Raw genomic sequence first — 24,632 nt, 5'->3', positions numbered from 1 at the left:
AAGAGGGCGCGGCTATGAAATTTAAAGAGCCATCTCATTAAAGCCGGTCGCAGCATCGATGCAGAATCGCGGGTGGTCGAATCGCGATGCATCGATGCTACGATTAAATTCAACAGCCCTACTGAGCACGGGTATATCTATTCCTTGCTGGTGCTGTAAGCTCGCATGTCCATAGGTTCGCCATCGCTGGTTTAGGCCAATATGTATTCTGCTACGTTTTTGTTAAAAAAAAAAAAAAAAAAAAAGCATATTTATTGGTTTGCGCAAAAGTTATAGCGCCTACAAACAGATAGATTTCTGGATTTTTTTTTTATTTTTTTTTACTAGTAATGGCGGCGATCAGCGATTTTTAGTGGGACTGCGACATTGCAGCGGACAAATCTGACATTAAGTGACACTTTTTGGGAACCATTGACACCAATACAGTGATCAGTGCTAAAACAAATGCACGACCACTGTATAAATGACACTGGCAGGGGAAGGGGATAACATCAGGGGCAGTCAAAGGGTTAAGTGTGCTCCTAGGGAGTGCTTTCTAACTGTGGGGGGGGGGGGGTGCTGTGACTGGAGAAAAACAGATACGCGTTTCTGCTTAGCAGAAACGCAAGATCTCCATTTTCTTCCCCTCACAGAACGGCAATCTGCCCAGTTTACATAGGCAGGCCGCTGTTCTGCCTTACCTCTGAACGATCGGCAGGTCCATGCGGCAATCGTGGCCACCGGAACCGCTAAATGTCTCCTGCTGTGTACAATCACAGTGGGAGCAGGTCGCCAGCGGCGCGCGGGCCCCAGACCTCGTGCATGAAATCATACAACTGTTCGTTATTTTGCGCAGCTGGGCTGCCCTGCCGCAATACACATGCAGTAGGCAGTCCAGAAGAGATTAAAGTGGATCTAAAGTCTTAATGTTTTTTTTACCTTCGGCCCCTTTCACACTTGTGCGACTTATGTAGATTTGCAAATACAATTCGCAGGACAGGTCATACCAAATGATTTCCAATGAGTACCGTTCATATCTGAGTGACTTAAGTTGTCCCTGCACGACTTTGGTCCGTCTTGAGATCCATAGACCTCAAGATTACGCAGAAATTGTTTCAAGTCCAGGCAGAGTCATGGGACTTTCAGGTCGCACAAGTGTGAAAGGTGCCTTCATGCATGCTTTGCAGATTCTCCTCTGCAGTTTACTTTTCAATTCTAAGGACTACAGATTCCATGCTTTTCTGCCTACAAGCTGCAATTACCGACCCCACCTCTTCAAACTTCTCCTCTCAGCACCTCTGTAGTTCAGCTGGCAGGCTCTGAATTCTGTGACAGCAGTGCATATCAACGAGGCATAGTGAATATTCATTACAGTATAGCATTATTTGGAAACATTAAAGTAGTTATAAAGGCTGAAGGTATTTCATCTTCATGTATTTTATGAATGAAAGTAAAAAACCTTCTCGGTGCAGCAGCCCCCCTAATACTTACCTGAGCCCCATCGTGATCCACACGAGAGCCTCGGCTCTCCAGGGACTCCCCCCGCTTCACTGGCTGAGACAGCAGCGGGAGCCATCAAATCACAGCCAGTGAACCAATGAGGAGAGAGGAAGCAGGGCCGAGCCGTGGCTGTGTGAATACTGCAAACTCTGAATGAACCCTCTGCTATGCACCCTTTCCAGCAAACTACGCAATGAAAAACAGGGATTTTTAGTTCACATATATTGCAATACATGTTTAAGCTGGCCAACTGCGTCAAAGTAATCCCTCTTATGGCCAGTCCTACTCTGCTTCGCCACTGCAAACGCTATGGTGGACACAATGCCAACATGGGGCACACAAACAAGATGTGAGGTGGTGGATAGTATCACACTGAGCCAAACAGAAAATGGCCTGCCATACTTTCCTTCACCGCACTCCAAGGCAGTGCTGAAAACTGGGCACACAGGCTTTTGTTGAACAAACAGCGAAACAGCGTTAGACATGTACCGAAAGTTGGCCGCTTCCTGATGAATGATCAACTTTTGGTACGTGTGTATTAGGCTTAACCACTTCAATACCGGAAACTTTTACGCCATTCCAGCCCAGGCCAATTTTCTGTTTTCAGTGCTGTCAGACTTTGAATGACAATTGTGCAGTCATGCAATACTGTACCCAAACAAATTTTTTACATTTTCCCCACAAAAAGCTTTTTTTTTTTTTTGGCAGTATTTAACCACTGGGTTTTTAACTTATTGCTACATGAAAAAAAGCTGACATTTTTGAAAAATAAAAATGTGTTTTTCTTAGTTAAAATCTTTCACAAATTTAGGCCAAAACGTATTCAGTTACATTTCTTTACTGAAAATAACTCAAATCAAACTATGGTATATATATCTGAAAATCAAGTAATCCTAATGTACCGACGGCCTCTCATTTCTTGAGGACCGAAAGCACCAGGTTAATACAAATACCCCAAAACGTACAGGAATGTGCTGCGATTCCTGTGCAAATTACATGTGGCGTCCCGCACCGCATCAGTGTGAACCCGGGCTCAGTGTGTATTGTGATTGGCCACAGCTAATCACATGGTACAGATGGGCTATGATTGAGCCAATGAAAAGAGATACCTAGGAGAGTTGCTGCTCTCATGTACATTACTGGATCAAGATGGGGCTCAGGAAAGTATAACGGAGAGCTGGGGAGGCAGCACCCAGAAGGGTTTTACCTTAATGGATTAAGCCAGGCCTCGACAAAACCCAGGTGCCAGGTCGCAATGACTGGAAATTGCATCATGGCACCTGGGTTACACTGCAGCAGTGGTCAGGATCCTCCCATAAGGCCCACCCACGGTTGCGCAGACTAGCATCGAGCTGGACGATAATTAAGCCGCAGCGGGATACAAGCTCCTATGTGCAATCCCGCACCCTCTGGTGGACAGTGCTGTGAGGAGCGTGGCTTGGTCTCATTGCCTGTCCATCTCCGACATCTCCCCAGGTTGACATCTGGGCTTGATTGGGAGTGTGTTTATCAGTGCCACATCATTAGTGCTTATCAGTGCTACCTATCAGTGCTGCCTCACCCATTGCCACTTTTGTTTAAGTTAATTTTTTATCACTTGGCACTGAGCGAGAGCAATTCTTGTTGCCTGACGCCCCAGACATGCAGTTCTTGGCACTGGGCAGCGGATTTAGAAACTGGCTCCTAACTTTTTTAGCTGGCTCTGATTCAAAGCAAATTTGTCAAGCCTTGCATTAAGGTAAACAACCTTCTGCCTTTAGAACCATGGAGCATGGTAAATGGTACTGGAAGTAAAACAATAGCTGTACTCCCGTTGCTCAGGAAAAATGAAAACGCATGCAATCTTGAAAATGTAAATTCGTTATCGCTTTATGTGGCATTTACTACATAAAGCAAAAACGCTCAATAAATACCACATAAAACAGTAGTAAAAGTCAATTCACAAAAATAAATACAATTAAAAGCATGCAGTAAATAAGTAGTGATCCCGGCATGCTTTATTTAAAAGGTACCGGCAGCCGCCAGCAACCTTAAAGCGCAACTCCACTTTTGTGGCGGAAAAAAAGAAAAAAAATGGATTTTTGTAAAATCTTACCGTAAAATCCTTTTCTCTTAGCTCATTGACAGACGTAGTCCTCGGTGATTCATACCCTCGGGTTATGCTGCCCTCCACAGGAGTAGGACTAGACAGGAAAGAAAATGCTCTGGCCACACCCTAGGGGCAGTCCCCGAGGGTATATCCTCTCTCTCTCTGCTACAGCAAATCAGTTATGTCACAAAGTGTCTAGAGAATTTAACCCAACCCAACTCCAAAACAGAGGGGCGGGTACTATGTCTGTCAATGAGCTAAGAGAAAAGGATTTTACGGTAAGATTTTACAAAAATCAATTTTTCTCTATCGCTCATTGACAGACGTAGTCCTCGGTGATTCAACACCCTCGGGACGTCCCAAAGCAGTACCACAAATGAGGGGTGGGAAAATGGAAATCAAATCCAATCTAGAAGGCCCAACCGGTGCCAACTAGAAGTTTACAATGCTCATCCTCAGTGATGAGACTCAACAGAAATTTTTCAACAGAAAAAAACCCTCGAGGTAGACCACCGGTCTCCTCAAATTGCGGCCTGCAAAACCTTGCGGCCAAATGAGGCATCCGCCGATGCCATCACATCAATCTTATAACATTTTGTAAAGGTATGTACCGACGACCAGGTGGCCGCCTTACATACCTGGACCACTGACGCCTGATGGCGGAAGGCCCAGAAGTACTGAGCGCTCGAGTGGAGTGCGCCCTAACAGGGAACGGAGGATTCCGACCCTTAATAGAATAAGCCTGTACCACCGTCTGTCTGATCCATTTGGAGATAGTCGCGGCAGATGCAGGCAACCACTTTCTGAGGCCATCCGGGATCACAAAAAGTGAATCCGTCTTACGGAACGATTCCGTCGCCTTCAGGTATACCCTGATTGCCCGAACCACATCCAAGGAATGCAACGCATGTTCCCGATGATGAATGGGCTGAGGACACAAGGAAGGTAGTACAATATCTTCATTCAGATGAAAATCTGAAACCACCTTTGGAAGAAAGGATGGCTTAGGATGAAGCACTACCTTATCCCTATGAATCACTAAGTATGGGGACTGGCATGATAATGCAGCCAGTTCTGACACCCTGCGTGCAGAAGTGATAGCCACCAAGAAGGCTACCTTCTGGGATAAAGTAAGCAAGGGAATCTCCCTGATGTTTTCAAAGGGAGGTTTCTGTAGAACCGACAAAACCAAATTAAGATCCCAGGGCGGTAAGGGCACGCGGACTGGTGGAGCCAGGTGCCGCACCCCCTGGATGAAATTCCGCACCAAGGACTTGGTAGCTAAAGGTTTCTGAAAGAAGATACCTAATGCTGAAACTTGACCTTTGATGGTGCTCAAGGCTAGTTTCTGCTCAACTCCTTTTTGCAGAAAGGCCAATATTCGAGTCACTGAATTAGGTACGTGGAGGAATCCCTAAAGATTCGCACCATGCGATATAAGTCTTCCATGTGCGATAATAGACCTTGCTGGAAGTCGCTTTCCTTGCTTTAATAAGGGTAGGAATAACTGAAGCTGACAACCCTCTGTCCTTCAGTACCTGGGTCTCAATGGCCAGGCCATTTAAACCAGCGACTGTAAAGCACGATGGAAGATTGGTCCTTGAGACCGCAGACACTCCCTGAGACGAAGTTCCCAAGGAACGTCCGCGACTAGCATGTCCAAGTCGGCCAGACCGGCTTGACGAGGCCAGCCTAGAATTTCTAGGACCACTGGCGCTGACTGGATCTGAACCAGGCGGCCCTAGAGCTATCTGGCCCCGACCATCCGACAAAGTCTGCTCGTTCTCTGTTCCCACACATTTATCAGACACCTGATTCCTGTCAGGAACGGTGATCTCTCCTGGTTGAACCTCAGGGACCGAAGTCACCTGGCTAGAGGCTTCTGGGTCTGTCTGTTCAACCGGATCCGATTCTTGTGGGGAACTGAGACTAATCTTTGGAAAAGGTAAAGAAAAAAGATCTGTTCAGGGAACGGTAACTGCCGCTCCCTGTAGTACTTAAATGTTGGAAGGGAAGAATCGCACCGGTAGCAGTGATCGATGCTCGATCCAATGCCCTGAATACCGGTGAAGACGTCCCCCCACCCTCAAACCGGGTGGGGGCGCACCTTCAGGCTGTGTAATCCTTTGCTTCAGGTTTGGCTGTGTCGGTCTTTTGTTTGTCCGACCAGCCCTTCTTGAACCCTCCTGGAGGAGCCTTGCCTTTCCCGCTTGTTCCAGCTGGGCGTACGAACCCTTTATGGGCGGTAAAGAAAGGTCCTCGCTTGTTACGAGGTCCCTTAGCTTTAGCAGCCTGTGGCAAGAAAGTGCTCTTGCCCCCAGTGGCATCCTTAATGATCTCATCTAGGGTGGCCCCAAATAGGCGATTCCCCTGAAAGGGGAGATTCGTCAAGGTCTTTTTTGGAACCTAGGTCCGCTGACCAGCATTTTAACCACAGCACACGTCTGAGGATAACCGTTGACATAGATGCATGCCCTAATAGGGGGGTAGCATCCAAGGCTGCGTCACAGACAAACTGTAGCCCTTGTATAATCTGTTCCATCAATTCAGATGTTCCCTGGGGGATATCCTTCCCCTTCAGGTCCTGGCGTATCAATCTAGCCCATTCCGTAAGTGTCTGGGAAACCAGACCAATGACAATTACTGGTCTAAATGCTGACCCTATCAGGGAAAAGATGCGGGACTCCGCTTCCACCTTCCGATCCACCGGATCCTTAAAGGACGAAGTGTCCTCTACTGGAATAACCGTGGCTTTATTCAGTCTGGAAATAGGTGGGTCTACCACTGGTGGTACCGTCCATTTCTTAATGAGGGATTCCTCAAACGGATAGCATCTAGCAATACGTTTGGAAATAGTAAAGGTACGCTTAGAATGCTCCCATTCTTCTTCAATTTCATTACCAAAACACTTGGGTACAGGAAAAACCTTCACCGTTTTGGTGGGTTTGTTAGTACCAAAGGGAAATCTCTGTTTCAGTTGCCTCTGCCGGTAAAACCTCAAGTCTTAAGGTTTCCCGAACCGCCACAACTAGTGCGTCCACCAATGCTTCTTCCCGAATTATGGCGGAAGTATGAACGTCCTCCTCACTGTCTGAAGGAACTTTACCTGAGACAACAGCCCTTGCAGAGGGACCTGCAGCTGCAATGACCATCTCAGACTCTGAGTCTGAAGTGTCAGATGATATAGGGGTAGGCGGAGGTCGCTTTCTTGACCCCCGTTCCTGACAGGCCGCCTCCACCCGAGCCACCATAGACTCCAAAACTGCTGTAAATGCATCCATACTCTGTGCACCGGCGGGTCCCGTGGCCCCCTCGAGGGAAACAGGTGGGGGTACTTGTGTGGCAGGGTCCATGATAATTCGTTACTACCCGGAAAATTCAATCCAAAATAAAACTTTTTTTTTTTTTTTTTCCAGACCCCCAGCGCCACAAAGCCCCTCAGTGTTACCTGCTAGGGATCCCTATCGAGCGAGAGAGAGAGAGATAGACCCCCAGGCTCACCACTTGATGCTCAGACTTCACTGCAACTAGTCTCAGCACTGTCTCAAATAGACAGGAAGTCTCTTGGCTGGCTGCCCGGGAAGAAAGGAGGCGGCTCCGCCCCTCTGTACGCCTTCCGGCGCCTCCCCTAGCTCCACGAGGTGTTTGGGTCACCTCAAACATGGCCGCCCCCATGCTGAAGACACGAGGCTACGCCAAAATGGCAGCCTCGTGCGATCTACGGCGGTCTGTTACAGAATAGCGGCGTGACTGCAGAGTATCTCGGCATCACAAAACCTCTCTCTTCATGGAGATCAACTTGGCCGGCGGTACCGGACCCTGGCGGACCGCGTGGCCGTCGGGAGGCATGCTTTAGCTGGAGGAATGACCTGGAAAGCCGCATACATGTCCTGTGGCTTCTGACAGGTAGGATACTTTCTCTTATCACAGTAAGATTCCAGTACTGCCACTGATTACAATCATTTAAACATACTTGCAATTAGATTGTCAGCTCCCAAACCAAGCCTCCTGGCTTTTTGTACACAAAAATCACACTCAAAATAGGGGGATCTGTGCCATGTTATAGGATAGAGGGGAACCCATCCTTACCATACAGAGAGGGGCCCGCGTTCACCACAGGACCCATCAGGGGAAATGGGGGAACATACTACTCACCGTACCGGAACCAGGCGGGCCCCAACTCCTGACAGTACCCCTCTCCACTGAAGTTGGAGGGCTGTCGACCAATACGGGCGCCGTGACTCATGGTCTTTGGCGTTTCAGCGAGACGTTTAACTCGCAGGGTCAGTCCCCGTCCAGTGGGACTATGTCGCGGCCGACCCAGCGCGGAGCTATGGCCTGCACGCGCTCGTAGGCTGAACTGGGGTGACCACTGGATCTCAACATCCCGCCCGTCGCCCAGTTCAGCTTTCTTGCTTGAAGATCTCACAGGAACACTGGAGAAAAAAAGCTGTCTAAAAATCTTTTTAAGAAAAAAAAAAATCCTGCCAGGACCGAAGATCCCAGCAAGGTATCTAGGTCCTTACTCCTGACTAGACAGAAAAAACAGATTTGCTGTAACAGAGAGAGAGAGGATATACCCTCGGGGACTGCCCCTAGGGTGTGGCCAGAGCATTTTCTTTCCGGTCTAGTCCTACTCCTGTGGAAGGCAGCATAACCCAAGGGTGTTGAATCACCGAGGACTACGTCTGTCAATGAGCGATAGAGAAAAACCCATTCCCCTCTGGGTGATCTATGTACATTACAATGATTGCGACAACCTTTGTTGCAGATTCCTACATTTTGCTACTCTGAAGAAATCCCTGTTTAATTCTCTGTGCTGAGTGGGTCTAATGGGAGTGGTTTTAAAATGATCAGCTGTAGAGCACTATTATGTAAATCTGCTGAACCTGTACCCAATTAGACGTGTTCCTACTGGGAGTATCTAACCAAAAATGAAATTTTTGTTGCAGGGGATGCCAGAAATCTGACTTGTATCTTAGACAGGCATCTAAAAAAAAAAAAAAGCGGTGAGCCAATCACACAAGCAGGAAATGATGTTTCTGGGGAGTGTTGTACACATTCTGTGTACAGAACACCTCAAGGTTGCCATACTGCCATTTCAGAAAATTACAACGGCTGCAGATTGAAAAGGAAAGGTCATTTTTAATAACATTCAATTACAATATGACTTTGGTCGCAATTGTATACGCTAGATTATTTTTTTATTTGCCATTTTTTTTCCCCACGAAAGTGGAGATACCCTTTAATAACATGACTGTTGAGGAGGAGGTAGCCTACGAGTCCTTAACAAACGATGAGGCATCAGCTGCCCGCGAGGTTTCCCGCTGACATCTGTATGTAAAAAAAAAAAAAAAAGGGGGTACTCCTTCCCATGGGGGTGGGGGGGTGGGCGGGATCCAGAATCTAAATAATTCACACACACACACACACACACACACACACACACACACACACACACTGCTTACGAGGACCTGTAATCTAATTTTTTTATGAAATTGTTTTACTGCCTCCTGGTAACATCCTTTGTTAGGCTAACAAAGCTGCTTCTACAGTCCCAAAGGAGAAAAAAAAAAAAAAAAGCCTGTATAAGCAGCGTATTTTTTGTATTCTCGGTGTGCATGAACCCAGGCTCCATGCACACAGGATGTTTAAAAAAAGTCATCCTGGACGTCAGACTGCTGGCAGGAAACTGCTGCTTTAAAAAAAAAAAAACGCACTTTTAACAGCGTTTATGAGCATTTTTCAGCTTCTCCGTTTTTGGGCGATTTGGTAAAACTACACGAGCTTACATTCAGCTCTGCAATCTAAAAAATACTGATAAGCATAGAGATTTTCATCTACTCTCAACTTTAAGATTTTTGATAAGTTGGAAATTTTGCCTCTCAACATATACACAGGGAATGGGCACCTCGTTACGATCCTCTCTTCTGTTCACATGGTGCCATTCCACATTAAAATACTTAGGGGTTTTCTTACCCGATTGTGCCACGGATGTGTTTACTCTTAATTATGGCCCCCTACTAACGACGATACGCAAGGACCTCATCGATTGGAACAAGTTGACGTTTACATGGATTGGCCGGGTGAATTTATTGAAAATGAATATCCTGCCCCGAGTATTATTCTATTTGCAGATGTTGCCTGTCCATTTGCCTAGATCTTTCATCTTGAGCCTCAACAGTTTGTTTATTTGCATTGAATGGAGTGGTAAACATCCTTGCCTGGCCTTCTGGCTTATGCAACGTTCTAAACGTACTGGTGGCTTGCGGATTCCGGTTGTACGGAAATACTATGAGGCGGTAGCCTTAGGCCCCGTTCACATACAGCGCGCCGCGACCTCGGAGCGGCCGCCACGGACTTCATAACATTGAAGTCTATGGCGGTCGCCTCCTGGTCGCCCCAAAGAAGCTCTGGACCCTTTTTCTAAGTCGGAGCGACTTGTGTCGCTCCTATTAGAACGGGTCCGCAGCTGGGAGGCGACCAGGTCGCCCTAGTGTGAACCGGGACTTACAGAGGATACTCGATTGGCACCACCATGTGTGGGGCAAGCCCTGGGTCCCCATGGAGAAATTTATGGCGGGCAGAAATTTGTCTCATGCCCCATGGCTGCCCAGGGCACACAGTGGTCTTTCCCCACTGGTCTCCCCCGCCACCGTACATACCTTACATGTTTGGGACAAGGTCAATGAGCGACTCCAATTGTCCACTCCGGTCTCCCCGCTGGCGCCACTGGGGGGGGGGTCCCCTCCTGGGGAGGACATGTCCTTTTTCAGGATGTGGGCATCGGGCGGGGAGATCCGTTGTGGCTGGTTTGTCCAGGAAGGGATAATTGTACCACTGGCAGAACTCCGAGCGTTATGGGAGGTTCCCCATGGACTTTTGGAGGTATCATCAGCTTACCCACTTTGCGTCCTTTCTGGGAGAGGTGCGCTCACCACCCTTGATGACCCCCTATGAGAAACTTTGCATATCTAAGGACCCGATTCCTCACTCTATTGCGCTACTAGATCAGCTTCTCCTTTCTAGGGATCCAACGCCAAAGCCGCTGTTCATACGGGAGTGGGAGAGAGACCTGCAGTGCACCTTTACGGAGCAAAAGTTAGATCACCTGTTTCAACTGACCCATTCCAGCACGGTGGATACTAGGGTGCAAGAGAACGGGTACAAGGTGTTAACTCTGTGGTAGAGTTCCCATGCGACTTGCACAGATCTACCTGGGCCAATCGGACCGCTGTTGGAGGGGTTGTGGGGGTCAGGGCACCTACCTACATACAGTGCCTTGCGAAAGTATTCTGCCCCCTTGAACTTTGCAATCTTTTGCCACATTTCAGGCTTCAGACAAAGATATAAAACTAATTTTTTGTGAAGAATCAACAAGTGGGACACAATCATGAAGTGGAACGAAATTTATTGGATATTTCAAACTTTGTTAACAAATAAAAAAACAGAAAAATTGGGCGTGCAAAATTATTCAGCCCCTTTACTTTCAGTGCAGCAAACTCTCTCCAGAAGTTCAGTGAGGATCTCTGAATGATCCAATGTTGACCTAAATGACTAATGATGATAAATAGAATCCACCTGTGTGTAATAAAGTCTCCGTATAAATGCACCTGTGCTGCGATAGTCTCAGAGGTCCGTTTAAAGCGCAGAGAGCATCATGAAGAACAAGGAACACACCAGACAGGACCGAGATACTGTTGTGGAGAAGTTTTAAAGCCAGATTTGGATACAAAAAGATTTCCCAAGCTTTAAACATCCCAAGGAGCACTATGCAAGCGATATTGAAATGGGAGTATCAGACCACTGCAAATCTACGAAGACATGGCCGTCCCTCTAAACTTTCAGCTCATACAAGGAGAAGACTGATCAGAGATGCAGCCAAGAGGCCCATGATCACTCTGAACTGCAGAGATCTACAGCTGAGGTGGGTCGTATACTGCACAAATCTGGCCTTTATGGAAGAGTGGCAAGAAGAAAGCCATTCCTTAAAGACATCCATAAAAAGTGTCGTTTTAAGTTTGCCACAAGCCACCTGGGAGACACACCAAACATGTGGAAGAAGGTGCTCTGGTCAGATGAAACCAAAATCCAACTTTTTGGCAACAATGCAAAACGTTATGTTTGGCATAAAAGCAACACAGCTCATCACCCTGAACACACCATCCCCACTGTCAAACATGGTGGTGGCAGCATCATGGTTTGGGCCTGCTTTTCTTCAGCAGGGACAGGGAAGATGGTTAAAATTGATGGGAAGATGGATGGAGCCAAATACAGGACCATTCTGGAAGAAAACCTGATGGAGTCTGCAAAAGACCTGAGACTGGGACGGAGATTTGTCTTCCAACAAGACAATGATCCAAAACATAAAGCAAAATCTACAATGGAATGGTTCACAAATAAACATATCCAGGTGTTAGAATGGCCAAGTCAAAGTCCAGACCTGAATCCAATTGAGAATCTGTGGAAAGAACTGAAAACTGCTGTTCACAAACGCTCTCCATCCAACCTCCAGCTGTTTTGCAAGGAGGAATGGGCAAAAATTTCAGTCTCTTGATGTGCAAAACTGATAGACATGTACCCCAAGCGACTTCCAGCTGTAATCGCAGCAAAAGGTGGCGCTACAAAGTATTAACTTAAGGGGGCTGAATAATTTTGCGCACCCACTTTTTCAGTTTATTTGTTAAAAAAGTTTGAAATATTCAATAAATTTCGTTCACTTCATGATTGTGTCCCACTTGTTGATTCTTCGCAAAAAAAAATGGATTTTTGTAAGATCTTACCGTAAAATCCTTTTCTCTTAGCTCATTGACAGACGTAGTCCTCTGATTCATATCAATTGGGTTATACTGCCCTCTACAGGAGTAGGACACTAGACAGAAAAAAACGTTCTGGCTCCACCCTAGGGGCAGTCCCAGAGGGTATATCCTCTCTCTCTCTCTGCTACAGGATGTTAGTTATGTCACAAAGCAGTGTCAGAATTTAACCCAACCCAACTCAAAAGTAGAGGGGCGGGTACTACGTCTGTCAATGAGCTAAGAGAAAAGGATTTTACGGTAAGATCTTACAAAAATCCATTTTTCTCTGTCGCTCATTGACAGACGTAGTCCTCTCTGATTCATATCAATTGGGATGTCCCAAAGCAGTGCCACAAATGAGGGGTGGGATTAACGGAAATCAAAATCCAATCTAGAAGGCCCAACCGGTGCCAACTAGAAGTTTTAAAGGCTCATCAGACAAAAGGGATGAGACTCAACTAAAAATCCAACAGAAAAAAAACCCTCGAGGTAGACCACCGGTCTTCCTCAAATTGCGGCCTGCAAAACCTTGCGGCCAAAAGAGGCATCTGACGATGCCATCACATCAACTTTATAGGAATTTTGCAAAGGTATGCCCTGACGACCAAGTAGCCGCCTTGCAAACCTGAAGCACTGACGCCTGATGGTGAAAGGCCCATGACGCACTAAGCGCCCAAGTGGAGTGCGCCTTAACAGGGAACGGGGGCTCCCGACCCTTAATAGAATAAGCCTGTACCACCGTCTGTCTAATCCATTTGGAGATAGTCGCGGCAGATGCAGGCAACCCCTTTTTGGGGCCATCCGTGATCACAAAAAGTGAATCCGTCTTGCGAAACGAGTCTGTCGTTTTCAAGTATACCCTGATCGCTCGAACCACATCCAAGGAGTGTAAGGCAAACTCCCGATGATGGCTGGGCTTAGGACACAGGGAAGGTAACACAATATCTTCATTCAGATGAAACTCTGAAACCACTTTAGGAAGGAAGGATGGATTCGGACAAAGAACCACCTTATCCCTATGAACCACCAGATATGGGGAACGACAGGATAATGCGGCCAGTTCTGACACCCTGCGTGCAGAAGTGATAGCCACCAAGAAGGCCACCTTCTGGGATAATGTAAGCAAGGGAATCTCCCTGATATTTTCAAAGGGAGGTTTCTGAAGAACCGACAATACCAAATTAAGATCCCAGGGTGGTAAAGGCGCGCGCACTGGCGGAGCCAGGTGTCGCACCCCCTGGATGAAATTCCGCACCAAGGAATGAGTAGCTAAAGGCTTCTGAAAGAAGATTGCCAATGCTGAAACCTGACCCTTGATAGTGCTCAAGGCCAGCTTCTGCTCAACCCCCTGTTGCAGAAAAGCCAAAATCCGGTTCACCGAAAAAGAACGTGGAGGAAACCCAAGAGATTCACACCACGCAATATAAGACTTCCATGTGCGATGATAAATCTTTCTGGAAGTCGCTTTCCTAGCTTTAATTAGAGTAGGAATAACTGAAGTTGACAACCCCTTGTCCTTCAGCACCTGGGTCTCAATAGCCAGGCCGTTAAAGCCAGCGATTGTAAAGCAGGATGGAAGATCGGTCCCTGAGACAGCAGGTCTTCCTTGAGAGGAAGTCGCCACGGGACGTCCGCTACCAGCCTGACCAAGTCGGCGTACCAGGCTCAACGAGGCCAGTCCGGAGCTACCAGGATAACTGGAATTCCCTCCACCTCTATCCTGCGAAGAAGCTTCGGCAGCAACCTGAGAGGAGGGAAGGCATACAGTAGCTGATACTGCCCCCACGGGGCGACCAGCGTGTCTGCGGCATCTGCTAGTGGATCGCGGGAGCGAGCTACAAACCTCCGCACCTTCCTGTTGAGTCGAGATGCCAACAGGTCCACATCCGGGGTGCCCCAACAAAGGCACAATTGGTGGAAAACTTCTGGATGAAGAGACCATTCCCCTTGATCCAGAATCTGACGGCTGAGATAATCTGCCTGCCAATTTTCCACCCCCGGAATGAACACCGCGGAGAGAGCTGGAACAAACCGTTCCGCCCAACGAAAAATGCTGGCCACTTCTATGGCCGCCAGGACACTCTTGGTTGCCCCCTTGATGATTGACATAAGCCACTGCTGTGGCATTGTCCGACTGGATCCGAACCGGGCTGCCCTGGAGCTGCTCGGTCCAGTGAATCAGACAAAGTCTGATCGCTCTCAGTTCCAATACATTTATCGGTAACCTGGACTCTTCCAGGGACCAAAGCCCCTGGGCAGATAATTGGCCCAGAATTCCTCCCCACCCGGATAGACTGGCATCCGTGGTGACAATCGTCCAGTAAATTGGCAGAAATGACTTCCCCTGGCTGAGCATCGGGGACCGAAGCCACCAGACCAGAGACTCCCTGGTCCGCTCTCTCATTTGGATCCGATTGTCCAGGGAATCTGGACTCCGGTTCCATTTGAGAAGAATCTCTCCTTGAAGGATTCGGGTATGGGACTGGGCAAATGGTACTGCTTCGAAGGAAGCCACCATCAAACCCAGGACCCTCATGCAAGTCCGAAGAGAAGGCCAGTTGTCGGAAAGTAACAACTGAATTGTCGATTGAATCTTCCGGAGTTTCCCCACCGGAAGAAATACTCTTGCCCTGGATGTGTCTAAAATTAGACCCAGATATTCCAGCCTCCTGGTGGGAACCAGAGAAGACTTCTGCAGGTTCACCAGCCACCCGAACTCTTGCAAAGAGATCCTGGTGATCTCTAAGTTTAGTAACAGAGTCTGCGGAGACTCCGCACGGAGTAGAAGATCGTCTAGGTAACCTAGAATCGATATGCCTCGCTGTCGCAACAGTGCCAACACTGGGGCCAACACCTTTGTGAAGACCCGGGGAGCCGAGGCGAGACCAAAGGGTAACGCCACAAACTGATAATGGTTCTCCTCTACAGAGAAACGCAGGAAACGCTGATGTCCTGTGTAAATAGGAATGTGAAGATAGGCATCCTTGATGTCTATGGACGCTAGAAAATCCCCCTGATGCAGGGAGGCCGCTACTGTGCGAATAGACTCCATCTTGAATTTTTGTATCTTGACAAAAAGATTGAGTGCTCTTAAGTCCAGAATTGGACGCACCTTGCCCTCTTTCCTGGGTATTGTGAATAGGTTCGAATAAAACCCTTGAAAACGCTCTTTCCAAGGAACGTGGACCACCACTCCTTGTTGCATTAAATCCGTGACCGCCCCCCGCAGAGCTTCTAGGCGATCCGGGGATAGTCGGATATTGAAAGGGAAGAATCACACCGGTGGGAGTGATTGAAACTCAATCTTGTAACCAGACCGTATGACTTCGCAAACCCACTTGTCCGGGATTCTGGAAAGCCACGGATCTGGAAACTGGCGAAGACGTCCCCCCACCCCAGGTATGGGTGGGGGCGCACCTTCAGGCTTTAGTAGTCTTATCTTCAGGTCTGGAAGAGCCGGACTTTTGTTTGCCCGTGCAGCGCCCCTTGAAACCTCCTGAACGAGTTTTGGAGGGCTTTGCTTTGTCGCCCGTGGGGCGAAAAAACTTTGAGCGGAAAAGGAAGGCCCCCGTCTCTGACGAGGTCCTTTACCCTTAGTATTTTGTGGCAAAAAAGTGCTCTTGCCTCCAGTGAGATCCTTGATAATCTCATCTAAGTTGGCCCCAAATAGGCGCTCCCCCTGAAAGGGGAGATTAGCCAAAGCTCTCTTGGAACCTTGGTTCGCTGACCAACACTTTAGCCACAGTGTACGCCTGAGGACCACTGCTGAAATTGAAGCTCGCCCCAATAATGGAGTGGCGTCTAGAGCAGCGTCGCAGACAAACTGAAGCCCTTGTATCATCTGTTCCAGCAGATCTGATACCGCCTGGGGGATGTCTCTCCCCTCTAAGTCCCGGCGTAACCACTTGGTCCATTCTGTCACAGTTTGTGAAACCAGACCAATAGCAATTACTGGTCTGAAAGCTGACCCAATCAGGGAAAAGATGGCGCGAGACACAGCTTCCACCTTACGATCCACTGGATCCTTAAAGGACGGAGCATCCTCCAATGGGATAACCGTAGCTTTGTTCAATCTGGAAATTGGAGAATCCACCCCAGGTGGTACTGTCCATTTCTTGAGGAGGGATTCCTCGAACGGATAACGCCTAATAATGCGTTTGGAAATAGCAGGGGTTCGTTTAGGGTGACCCCATTCTTCCTTAATTACATTACCAAAACATTTGGGCAAGGGAAATACTTTCGCCATTTTGGTCCGTTTATTAGTACCAAAAGGGATCTCACAAGAAAACTGGAGAAAACACTACCTAAAAAAGAAAAAAAAAATTCTTAAAAAAAAAAAAAAAAAAAAACTTGCCAGGACCAAAGATCCCAGCAAGGAACTTAGGTCCTTACTCCTGACAAGACAGAAAAAAACTAACATCCTGTAGCAGAGAGAGAGAGGATATACCCTCTGGGACTGCCCCTAGGGTGGAGCCAGAATGTTTTTTTCTGCCTAGTGTCCTACTCCTGTAGAGGGCAGTATAACCCAATTGATATGAATCAAAGAGGACTACGTCTGTCAATGAGCGACAGAGAAATTACAGTTTTATATCTTTATGTTTGAAGCCTGAAATGTGGCAAAAGATCGAAAAGTTCAAGGGGGCCGAATACTTTCGCAAAGCATTGTATGTGGTGGGAGTGCCCGCTCCTGCGGCCCTTCTGGCTGGACATATGGGCGCAGGTCTTGGCGATCCTGGATGTGGATGTCCCAGATGACCCGAGGCACTTCCTTCTTCACTTGCCATACATTCCTCTTAGCCGATATAAGAAAAGCGTCCCATCGCATCTCCTGAATGCAGCTAGTCGCCTGGTCCCAGTTTATTGGAAACAGGTGGCGGTCTCAGACCGCGAGGCCTGGGTTAAGATGGTAAATGGCATTAAGGAGGAATGGATGACATTATGGAGGAATGGATGGCCAGATGATAAATTCTACGCGAAATGGGCGACTTGATGCATTATACAGCTTCCAGGCCTACATAGCTGTACCCTTTTATTCTATGTACACTTATCCGAGATAGTGGAGTGATGATTCACTTGTGACACCCCTGCAGACACCATACTGGTTTTGATATTGCCCCTCTAGTATTGTTCCCCTCACATCTTTGTCTTTCCTTCCCCTACCCCCCCCTCTCCCTCCCCATCCTTTCCCTTTGGCTGGAGTTCCAGTCCTATCCCCCCTACCTCCTTGATTTGTCCCTCGTTCCACCTTTTTGCCCCTATTGCCTAGCAGGTTTAGATATGTAGTCAAGTTGAGCCTTGCAACTTATGGATGGGATACGCACTCTGTCTATGGCAGATATTCTCGGCATAAGATAACAGAGGGGAGTTGAGAGCCGGGTCCACTATTACGGGTGCGTAACAGGTCTGAATCTTTGCCTGAATTTGCACATGAACTGCAGCCAAAGAGGCACAGGACCCTTTTCCAGTGTGTACTGTGGCTGCCCCGGATGTGTGTGAACCGCCTCAATTTAGAGCAGGTCATTCTCCCGTCATGTGAATTGGATGGGGGGAATCCCGCATCCAATTTGCATAAGTGTGAAAAAAAAAAAAAAAAAAACAAACTGACAAAAAACATGTTTATCAGCTGCAGTGTGCATGCCTAGTAAACACGATGACAAAAAAACCAAAAATGCTGCTTTCTAAGCGATTGTACAATAATCTGTACTAGGGATAGACCGATATGGTTTTTTTCAGGGCCGATACCGATATATTGGTCACAACATATCAGTATGGGCCGATATTTTGTGCATTTAAAGTTCTGAAAAATAGACAATTTTTGACACAAATCTGGTACTGAACATGTTCATTTTTGTTTAATGCTTAATGCCTGGCTGGTAGCCTGTGGTGGGTGGCTGGCTGGTACAGGGCCTGTGGCTGGCCGGCTGGTACAGAGCAGGGCCTGTGGATGGCTGGCTGTCTGGCACCCCTGTCTGTGGATGGCTGTCTGGCACCCTTGTCTGTGGATGGCTGTCTGGCACCCTTGTCTGTGGATGGCTGTCTGGCACCCTTGTCTGTGGATGGCTGGCACAGGGCCTGAGGGTGGCTGGCTCGCTGGTACAGTGCCTGGCTGGTACAGGACCTGTGGATGTGGATGGCTGGCACCGGGCTGCTGTGGGTGGGTGTATGGCTGTGATACACTCCCACGAGACTAGGCCCGACTCCAGACGAGGCTGTCCAAGGCGAGAGAGGCAGCCTAAGAAGGCAGAATGACGTCCCAAAAATATTGGCAATATCGGCCAGTTCCAGGGGCGATATCGATATATCGGGAAAAGTGCATATCGGCCACCGATGTATCGACCTCACCGATAAATCGGTCTATCCCTAATCTGTACACCACCAGCACACCGTGGATCTTCAAATGTAGTCCAAAACTTTTACTGCAGAAAGATCACATTACAGAAGAATCAGTGCATTGTTTCAGTGCCACACAGGGCCCCTTTCTCAGACATGCCTTAAGAAGTGGTCCTGCATGGCTCCGTAATCTTGCACTGATTCTTTTGTGAGGAGATCTTTCTGCAATAAAGGTTTTGGTCTACAAATGAAAATCCATGGTGTGCTGGCAAAAATGTGTATTGATCTGTGATATAGCCTGCGTCCAGCTGGTAATCGCTACAGCACCCGCTACAGGAGCCTGTAATCCAGGAATGTAGGAATATAGACAAGACTGTTCGATAATTTGGCTTTAAAAGAGCCCGTCACAACAGTTCATTCAAAATTATACGAAGAGACAAGCCCTAAAATGTTTCTCATACAATACCAGAACAAACTATTTTTGTTTAATCAGTACAGCATTTGTCTCACATAAAATTGAGTGACCAAGACGGCTCCTGCTCGGAAACGAAAGAATACATTACAAACCCTTTAAAAAAAATGCTCTTGAAAGTCAAACGAAAACATATTCCCATTGAAATAAATTAATGCTTTCCCACTGGGGCGGTACAAAAAATCCTGCAAGCAGCATCTTTTGAGCGCAAAAAAAAAAAAAAAAAAAAAAAAAAGGCCTCAAACACCCCTCTCTATTGAAATGAATGGGATGCGCCTCAAAAGGGGCCAAAAAGTGCCTACAAATGGTTCTTGAAGCAGTGCTATAAGAAAAAAAAAAAAAAAGTGCACCGATAACGCCTGCAAAGCTCTCAGTTTCATGGGCAGTTTGCAAGCACCTCAGTGTAAAAAGGATTCTATATTGTTTCTGAAGTTATATTCTGTAATACAAAAATTTACTTAAAGTGGAACTTCCGCTCATTTGTTTCCTCCCCCCTCCTGTGCCACATTTTACAAATTACCGTTTTTGACAGGTACCCTTCCCCACTTCCACGAGACAGTGCCGCCGTCCGAAAGTTTAATCCATCTCCCACAGCCGAGCCTATGAGAATACACAGTAGGGAACCGGCAGTGAAGCCGAAAGGCTTCATTGCTGGTTTCCCTTAAGCAGGGTACACACTAGTAGAAAATCTGCCGAAAATTCCCACCCGATGTGAAATAGTCCGATTTTTGCCTAGTGTGTACACAACTTTCAGCAGCCGATGCCGACATTTTCAACGAAAAAAAAACGGGGGACAAACACCAAAATTTCTTTAGTCTGTCGCCAGACGACCGATTTTCGTTTAATGTGTATCCAGTACGTCCGTGAAAAATCTGATACGAAAGACAGCGCATGATCTGAAGTTGCTGACAACCCGGAAGTCTAGGAAGAAATGTGCATAAAAGAAAAAAAAAAAAATCGGAGAAATTTCGTTAACATTTATGCACTGTCGACTAAAAACGGTAATGAACGCTGAGAAGACAGAGAAAAATTGGAGGATATTTCGTCCGATTTTCATCAAGCGTGTACGGCCCTTTAGAAAGAATGGTGGTTGCAGCACCCGGCAGCCGATATGAAAATTGGCTGGGGTGCTGACATCGCGAGCTCCCTGGACAGTTAAGTGTCTATATATTAAAAGTCAGCAGCTAGTGTTGCTGGCCATGCACAAGCCGAAAAAAACATTCGAAAATCTGTCATTTGGTCCCTTCGTTCGTTTTTCGTCCAGTTAATGGCCACAAATAGAAAATCGGTTTTAACTTTTCAGAGCTGGAAAAAAAAAATAGAACAGTTTGGAAAAATCCGCCGAACGATAAATTGATAGGTTAATGTGTTTCTCACCCGAACTGTTTGCACTAGGCATATGTGACAAAATGAACGAAAAATGGATGTCCATTGAACGATTTATCGATCAAAATTTGGTCAAAACATGATGGCACAATGATCCGCTCTCGCGGCTGAGTGTTCGTTTTTCAAAAAGGAGTTTGAACGATTTCTCGTATAGTGTACGGCCTGCTTATTTTTGACTGCTGACTTTTTTTTTCTCCCGGCATAACTTCTCTTTAACCTTTTCATTTTCGATAAGAGACTAGCATGCAAAAAAAGACGGACGACTGTTCGCCCGATATTCTCATTGTGTGTACCAGGTTTCCTCTCAGGAGAAAAGCCCCAATGTGAAGCGAGGGCTGAAGGTGCCTACAATGAGGAGCCTCCAGCCGGGTAGAGATAAGACTATAGGAAGGGAGGAGCGGCTGCTGAGATTTGTAGAGCACAATGCGGCCCACATTATTCCACACAACAAGGAGAGAGCAGCCGCCGGAGCCCGCCATAATCCTCAGCCGGCACAGTGCTAAGAGGAGGAAGGGGGGGCACACTCCGTAATACACGGATACACGGCTCCTTCCCCCGACTATCTATAGCACAGACCGCGGCGGGATAAAAGGCCGCCTCACACGAAGGGGGGGGGGGGGGTGCACAGAAAATGGCACCTATCGGATTACATGTCTGTGGAGGAGGACGCCGCTTCCCCTAAGAATAAATGGCGCTGGAGCCTTTGTTCTCCGGCGCCCCCACCTTCCCTCACGTCCCGTTATGCGGCCGTTTTCTCCCAGCTCAGCCAGTGCGTGTGAGGGGAACGTGTGGCGGCCGGAGAGTAGTGTGTGAGCGGGGAAGGAGGAGGATGTGGAGGGAGGAGGAGGTGGTGGTGGTGAAGGGGGGGCGATGCTTGCTCCCGGGTGTCCCCGCTTCCCGGGGAGGGGAGAGGAGGGAGGCGGCTGCTCTTCTCCGTAAGGGGGGGGAGGAAAGGGGGGACCCCGGAGCCCCGGCGTTGCTTCTCCCGAGCACATAAGACATATATTATCGGGATTTTCTCCCTTACCTGGAATAAGAAAGCCGTCCAGTTGGCCTCCATGGCGATCCCGGGGAGGAGGAAGGAGGAGGAGGAGTGCGCCTTCTGGAACTGAGGAAAAAGGAGGGGGGGAAGAGAAAAAAAAAAACACCAGCGCAGGATCCTACATTAAACCTACAACAAAGCAGCTGAAAACATGGCAGCGCCGCACTACTTCCGGTAACCTCTGGGAGAGACCATTCGGAAGGAGGAGGGGGAGGGGTGCCAGATAGCCCTCGGTCATAGGAGAAGGGGCGGGGTGAAAACAAAGTCTCCTTTTTTCCTTTCTCCCCCCCGTCTCCCGCCTTCGTGTAGTAGACTAGTGTCAGGGGCGATGTGTACATAAAGCTCTCCAGCGAGAGGTGTGTATATTGTGCCTGAGGCCTGCGGGCGGCTCGGAGGTCTCAGGCGGTGCAGGAGGATGTGCTAAAATGGCCACTGCGGCTCTGTGTTATGTGAGGTAGCGGAATTACCTCACGCACAGCTGAGAAGGCCTCCCAGACAAAAGCAAGCACGTCTGGCCCGCGTGTCTTTTCCATTATTATGATGCCATTGTCTTAATGGGATCCCCGCCTTCTCCTCCTCCTCCCCGCCATGTCGTGCCCTGCGGGGAGCTTCAGTCACCCGAGCCGGCTGCGGGTTATGTTAATAGGCGGAAGGGAAAGTGAAGGAGGGAGGCGAGAAGAAAGCTGAATGAATGTAGCGGCGGAAAGAGCCGTGTTTGTGACTCGCCCTTATACTGGAGAGCTCCTCTAGTGATAAACAACAGCGCACACTGCTCTTCTGTCAGAGGCAGGCTACTGCACATATACATGCTTCATTAATCTTTGGGAAATAAGAAAGAAATCCCACATGTGCCTACAGCTCCTATTATTTCTTGTATTGGAAGAACTTTGTGTTGCGGGACCAAAAATGGCGCAAACTTTGGGCGACCAAAAGTGATAGACGCTTCAACCCACAAAGGATAAGGGTCTTCTGTTTGCTACCCCAGACGGGAGGGTGAGAGTTAAAGTGGTTCTAAAGCTTTACGTTTTTTCACCTTAAAGCCGAGTTCTACCCAAAATTATGGAACTCCTCCGGCACCACATTTGACACCTTTCAGGGGGGAACTTCAGGGGGCCCCCATGTCCGTGAGACTCCGCCGTCACAAATCCCCTTGAAATTTCAACCTTCCTTCTGCCGCCCAGGGCCGATCCTGGGCGGGTGCACCGCGCCCAAGCGCCGCGAGCTGAGGCAGAGGAGGGGCGCCGAAGCTCAAGTGGCAGAGTCCTCCCCTCCCTCCTCCACCTCCTTGTAATTGACAAGCAATACAATACAAATGGTTATAGGGAGATCTCCCCGCTATACAGATCTGAGGACCGCAGCCAGTAACCTCCCATCTTCCCCCCCTCGTTACCTCCCATCCGCCCCACCCACCCCTCGTTACCTCCGCTGTACTCGGACGGCACCTTCAATGAGAAGGGACGGGGTGACAGCTGTGGGCGGAGCGGGACAAAGTTGGTTGCCAGGAGATAAAGTTTGGGACTGGAAGGGTTCGGGGAAGTTGCTAGGAGACAGCAAACTCTCCCCGGGAAGGCGAGGGGCTCCGGAACCGGCAGAGCAGACAGTCCATCTTCTCAGGTGACCAGCGGCACACACCGCCTTTATAGAACAGGAAGCACTGGTAGTCCATCTCCTATACAGCTTCACCAGCTACAAGAATTCCTATTACTACCTACTATTACCTTACCAGAGTGGTGGGGGGACTGGGGGAGGAGTGCGGGTACAGTAGTGTTGAGGGGGAGGGGCATGCATGGTGCAGGGATGAGGTAAGAGAGGGGTTAGGTGGAGGTAGTGAAGGCTTAGTATTGTGGGGCATGCATGGTGCAGGGATGAGTTAAGAGAGGGGTTAGGAGGTTAGGTGGGGGTAGTGAAGGTGCAGTATTGGGTGGCATGCATGGTGCAGGGATGAGGTAAGAGAGGGGTTAGGAGGTTAGGTGGGGGAAGTGAATGTGCAGTATTGGGGAGGGGGTCATGCATGGTGCAGGGATGAGGTAAGAGAGGGGTTAGGTGGAGGTAGTGAAGGTGCAGTATTGGGGGGAATGCATGGTTCAGGGATGAGGTAAGAGAGGGGTTAGGTGGGGGTAATGAATGTGCAGTATTAGGGAGGGGGTCATGCATGGTGCAGGGATGAGGTAAGAGAGGGGTTAGGTGGAGGTAGTAAAGGTGCAGTATTGGGGGCATGCATGGTGCAGGGATGAGGTAAGAGAGGGGTTAGGTGGGGGTAGTGAATGTGCAGTATTGGGGAGGGGTTCATGCATGGTGCAGGAATGAGGTAAGAGAGGGGTTAGGAGGTTAGGGGGAGGTAGTGAAGGTGCAGTATTGGGGGGCATGCATGGTGCAGGGATTAGGTAAGAGAAGGGTTAGGAGGTTAGATGGGGGTAGTGAATGTGCAGTATTGGGGAGGGGGTCATGCATGGTGCAGGGATGAGGTAAGAAATTGGTTAGGAGCTTAGGTGGAGGTAGTGAAGGTGCAGTATTGGGGGGCATGCATGGTGCAGGGATGAGGTAAGAGAGGGGCTAGGAGGTTAGGTGGGGGTAGTGAATGTGCAGTATTAGGGAGGGGGTCATGCATGGTGCAGGGATGAGGTAAGAGTGGGTTTAGGAGGTTAGGTGGAGGTAGTGAAGGTGCAGTATTGGGGGACATGCATGGTGCAGGGATGAGGTAAGAGTGGGGGTAGTGAATCTGCAGTATTGGGGAAGGGTCATGCATGGTGCAGGGATGAGGTAAGAGGGGTTAGGTGAAGGTGCAGTATTGGGGCATGCATGGTGCAGGGATGAGGTAAGAGAGGGGTTAGGTGGGGGTAGTGAAGGTACAGTACTGGGGGGCATGCATGGTGCATGGATGAGGTAGGAGAGGGGTTGGGAGGTTAGGTGGAGGTAGTAAAGGAGCAGTATGAAGGGGGGGGGCATGCATGGATCAGGCAGGAGAGGAGTTAGGTGGATGTAGTAAAGGAGCAGTATGGAGGGGGGGGGCATGCATGGTGCAGGGAGGAGGTAGGA

At 48.5% G+C, this 24,632-nt stretch overlaps 1 protein-coding gene across 2 annotated transcripts in view; it reads right to left on the bottom strand.

Annotated features, from left to right (window-relative positions):
• VEZF1 (vascular endothelial zinc finger 1) overlaps positions 1-21,822 on the bottom strand; it is an 83,649-nt gene extending 61,827 nt beyond the window's left edge. Inside the window, exon 1 of one of the 2 annotated variants that reach the window (XM_082246147.1) lies at positions 21,582-21,822. In XM_082246147.1, coding sequence (XP_082102273.1) covers positions 21,582-21,614 — 33 coding nt within the window. In that variant the 5' untranslated portion in view covers positions 21,615-21,822. The remainder of the gene's footprint in view (positions 1-21,581) is intronic. The other variant, XM_082246148.1, reaches the window with a different exon arrangement.
• Between the last annotated feature and the right edge of the window lie 2,810 nt (positions 21,823-24,632).

Source organism: Pelophylax lessonae (genome assembly GCF_965119305.1).
Source record: "Pelophylax lessonae genome assembly, chromosome: 2".
Classification (NCBI taxonomy): domain Eukaryota; kingdom Metazoa; phylum Chordata; class Amphibia; order Anura; family Ranidae; genus Pelophylax; species Pelophylax lessonae.
This window is presented reverse-complemented; position numbering and strand designations above follow the sequence as displayed.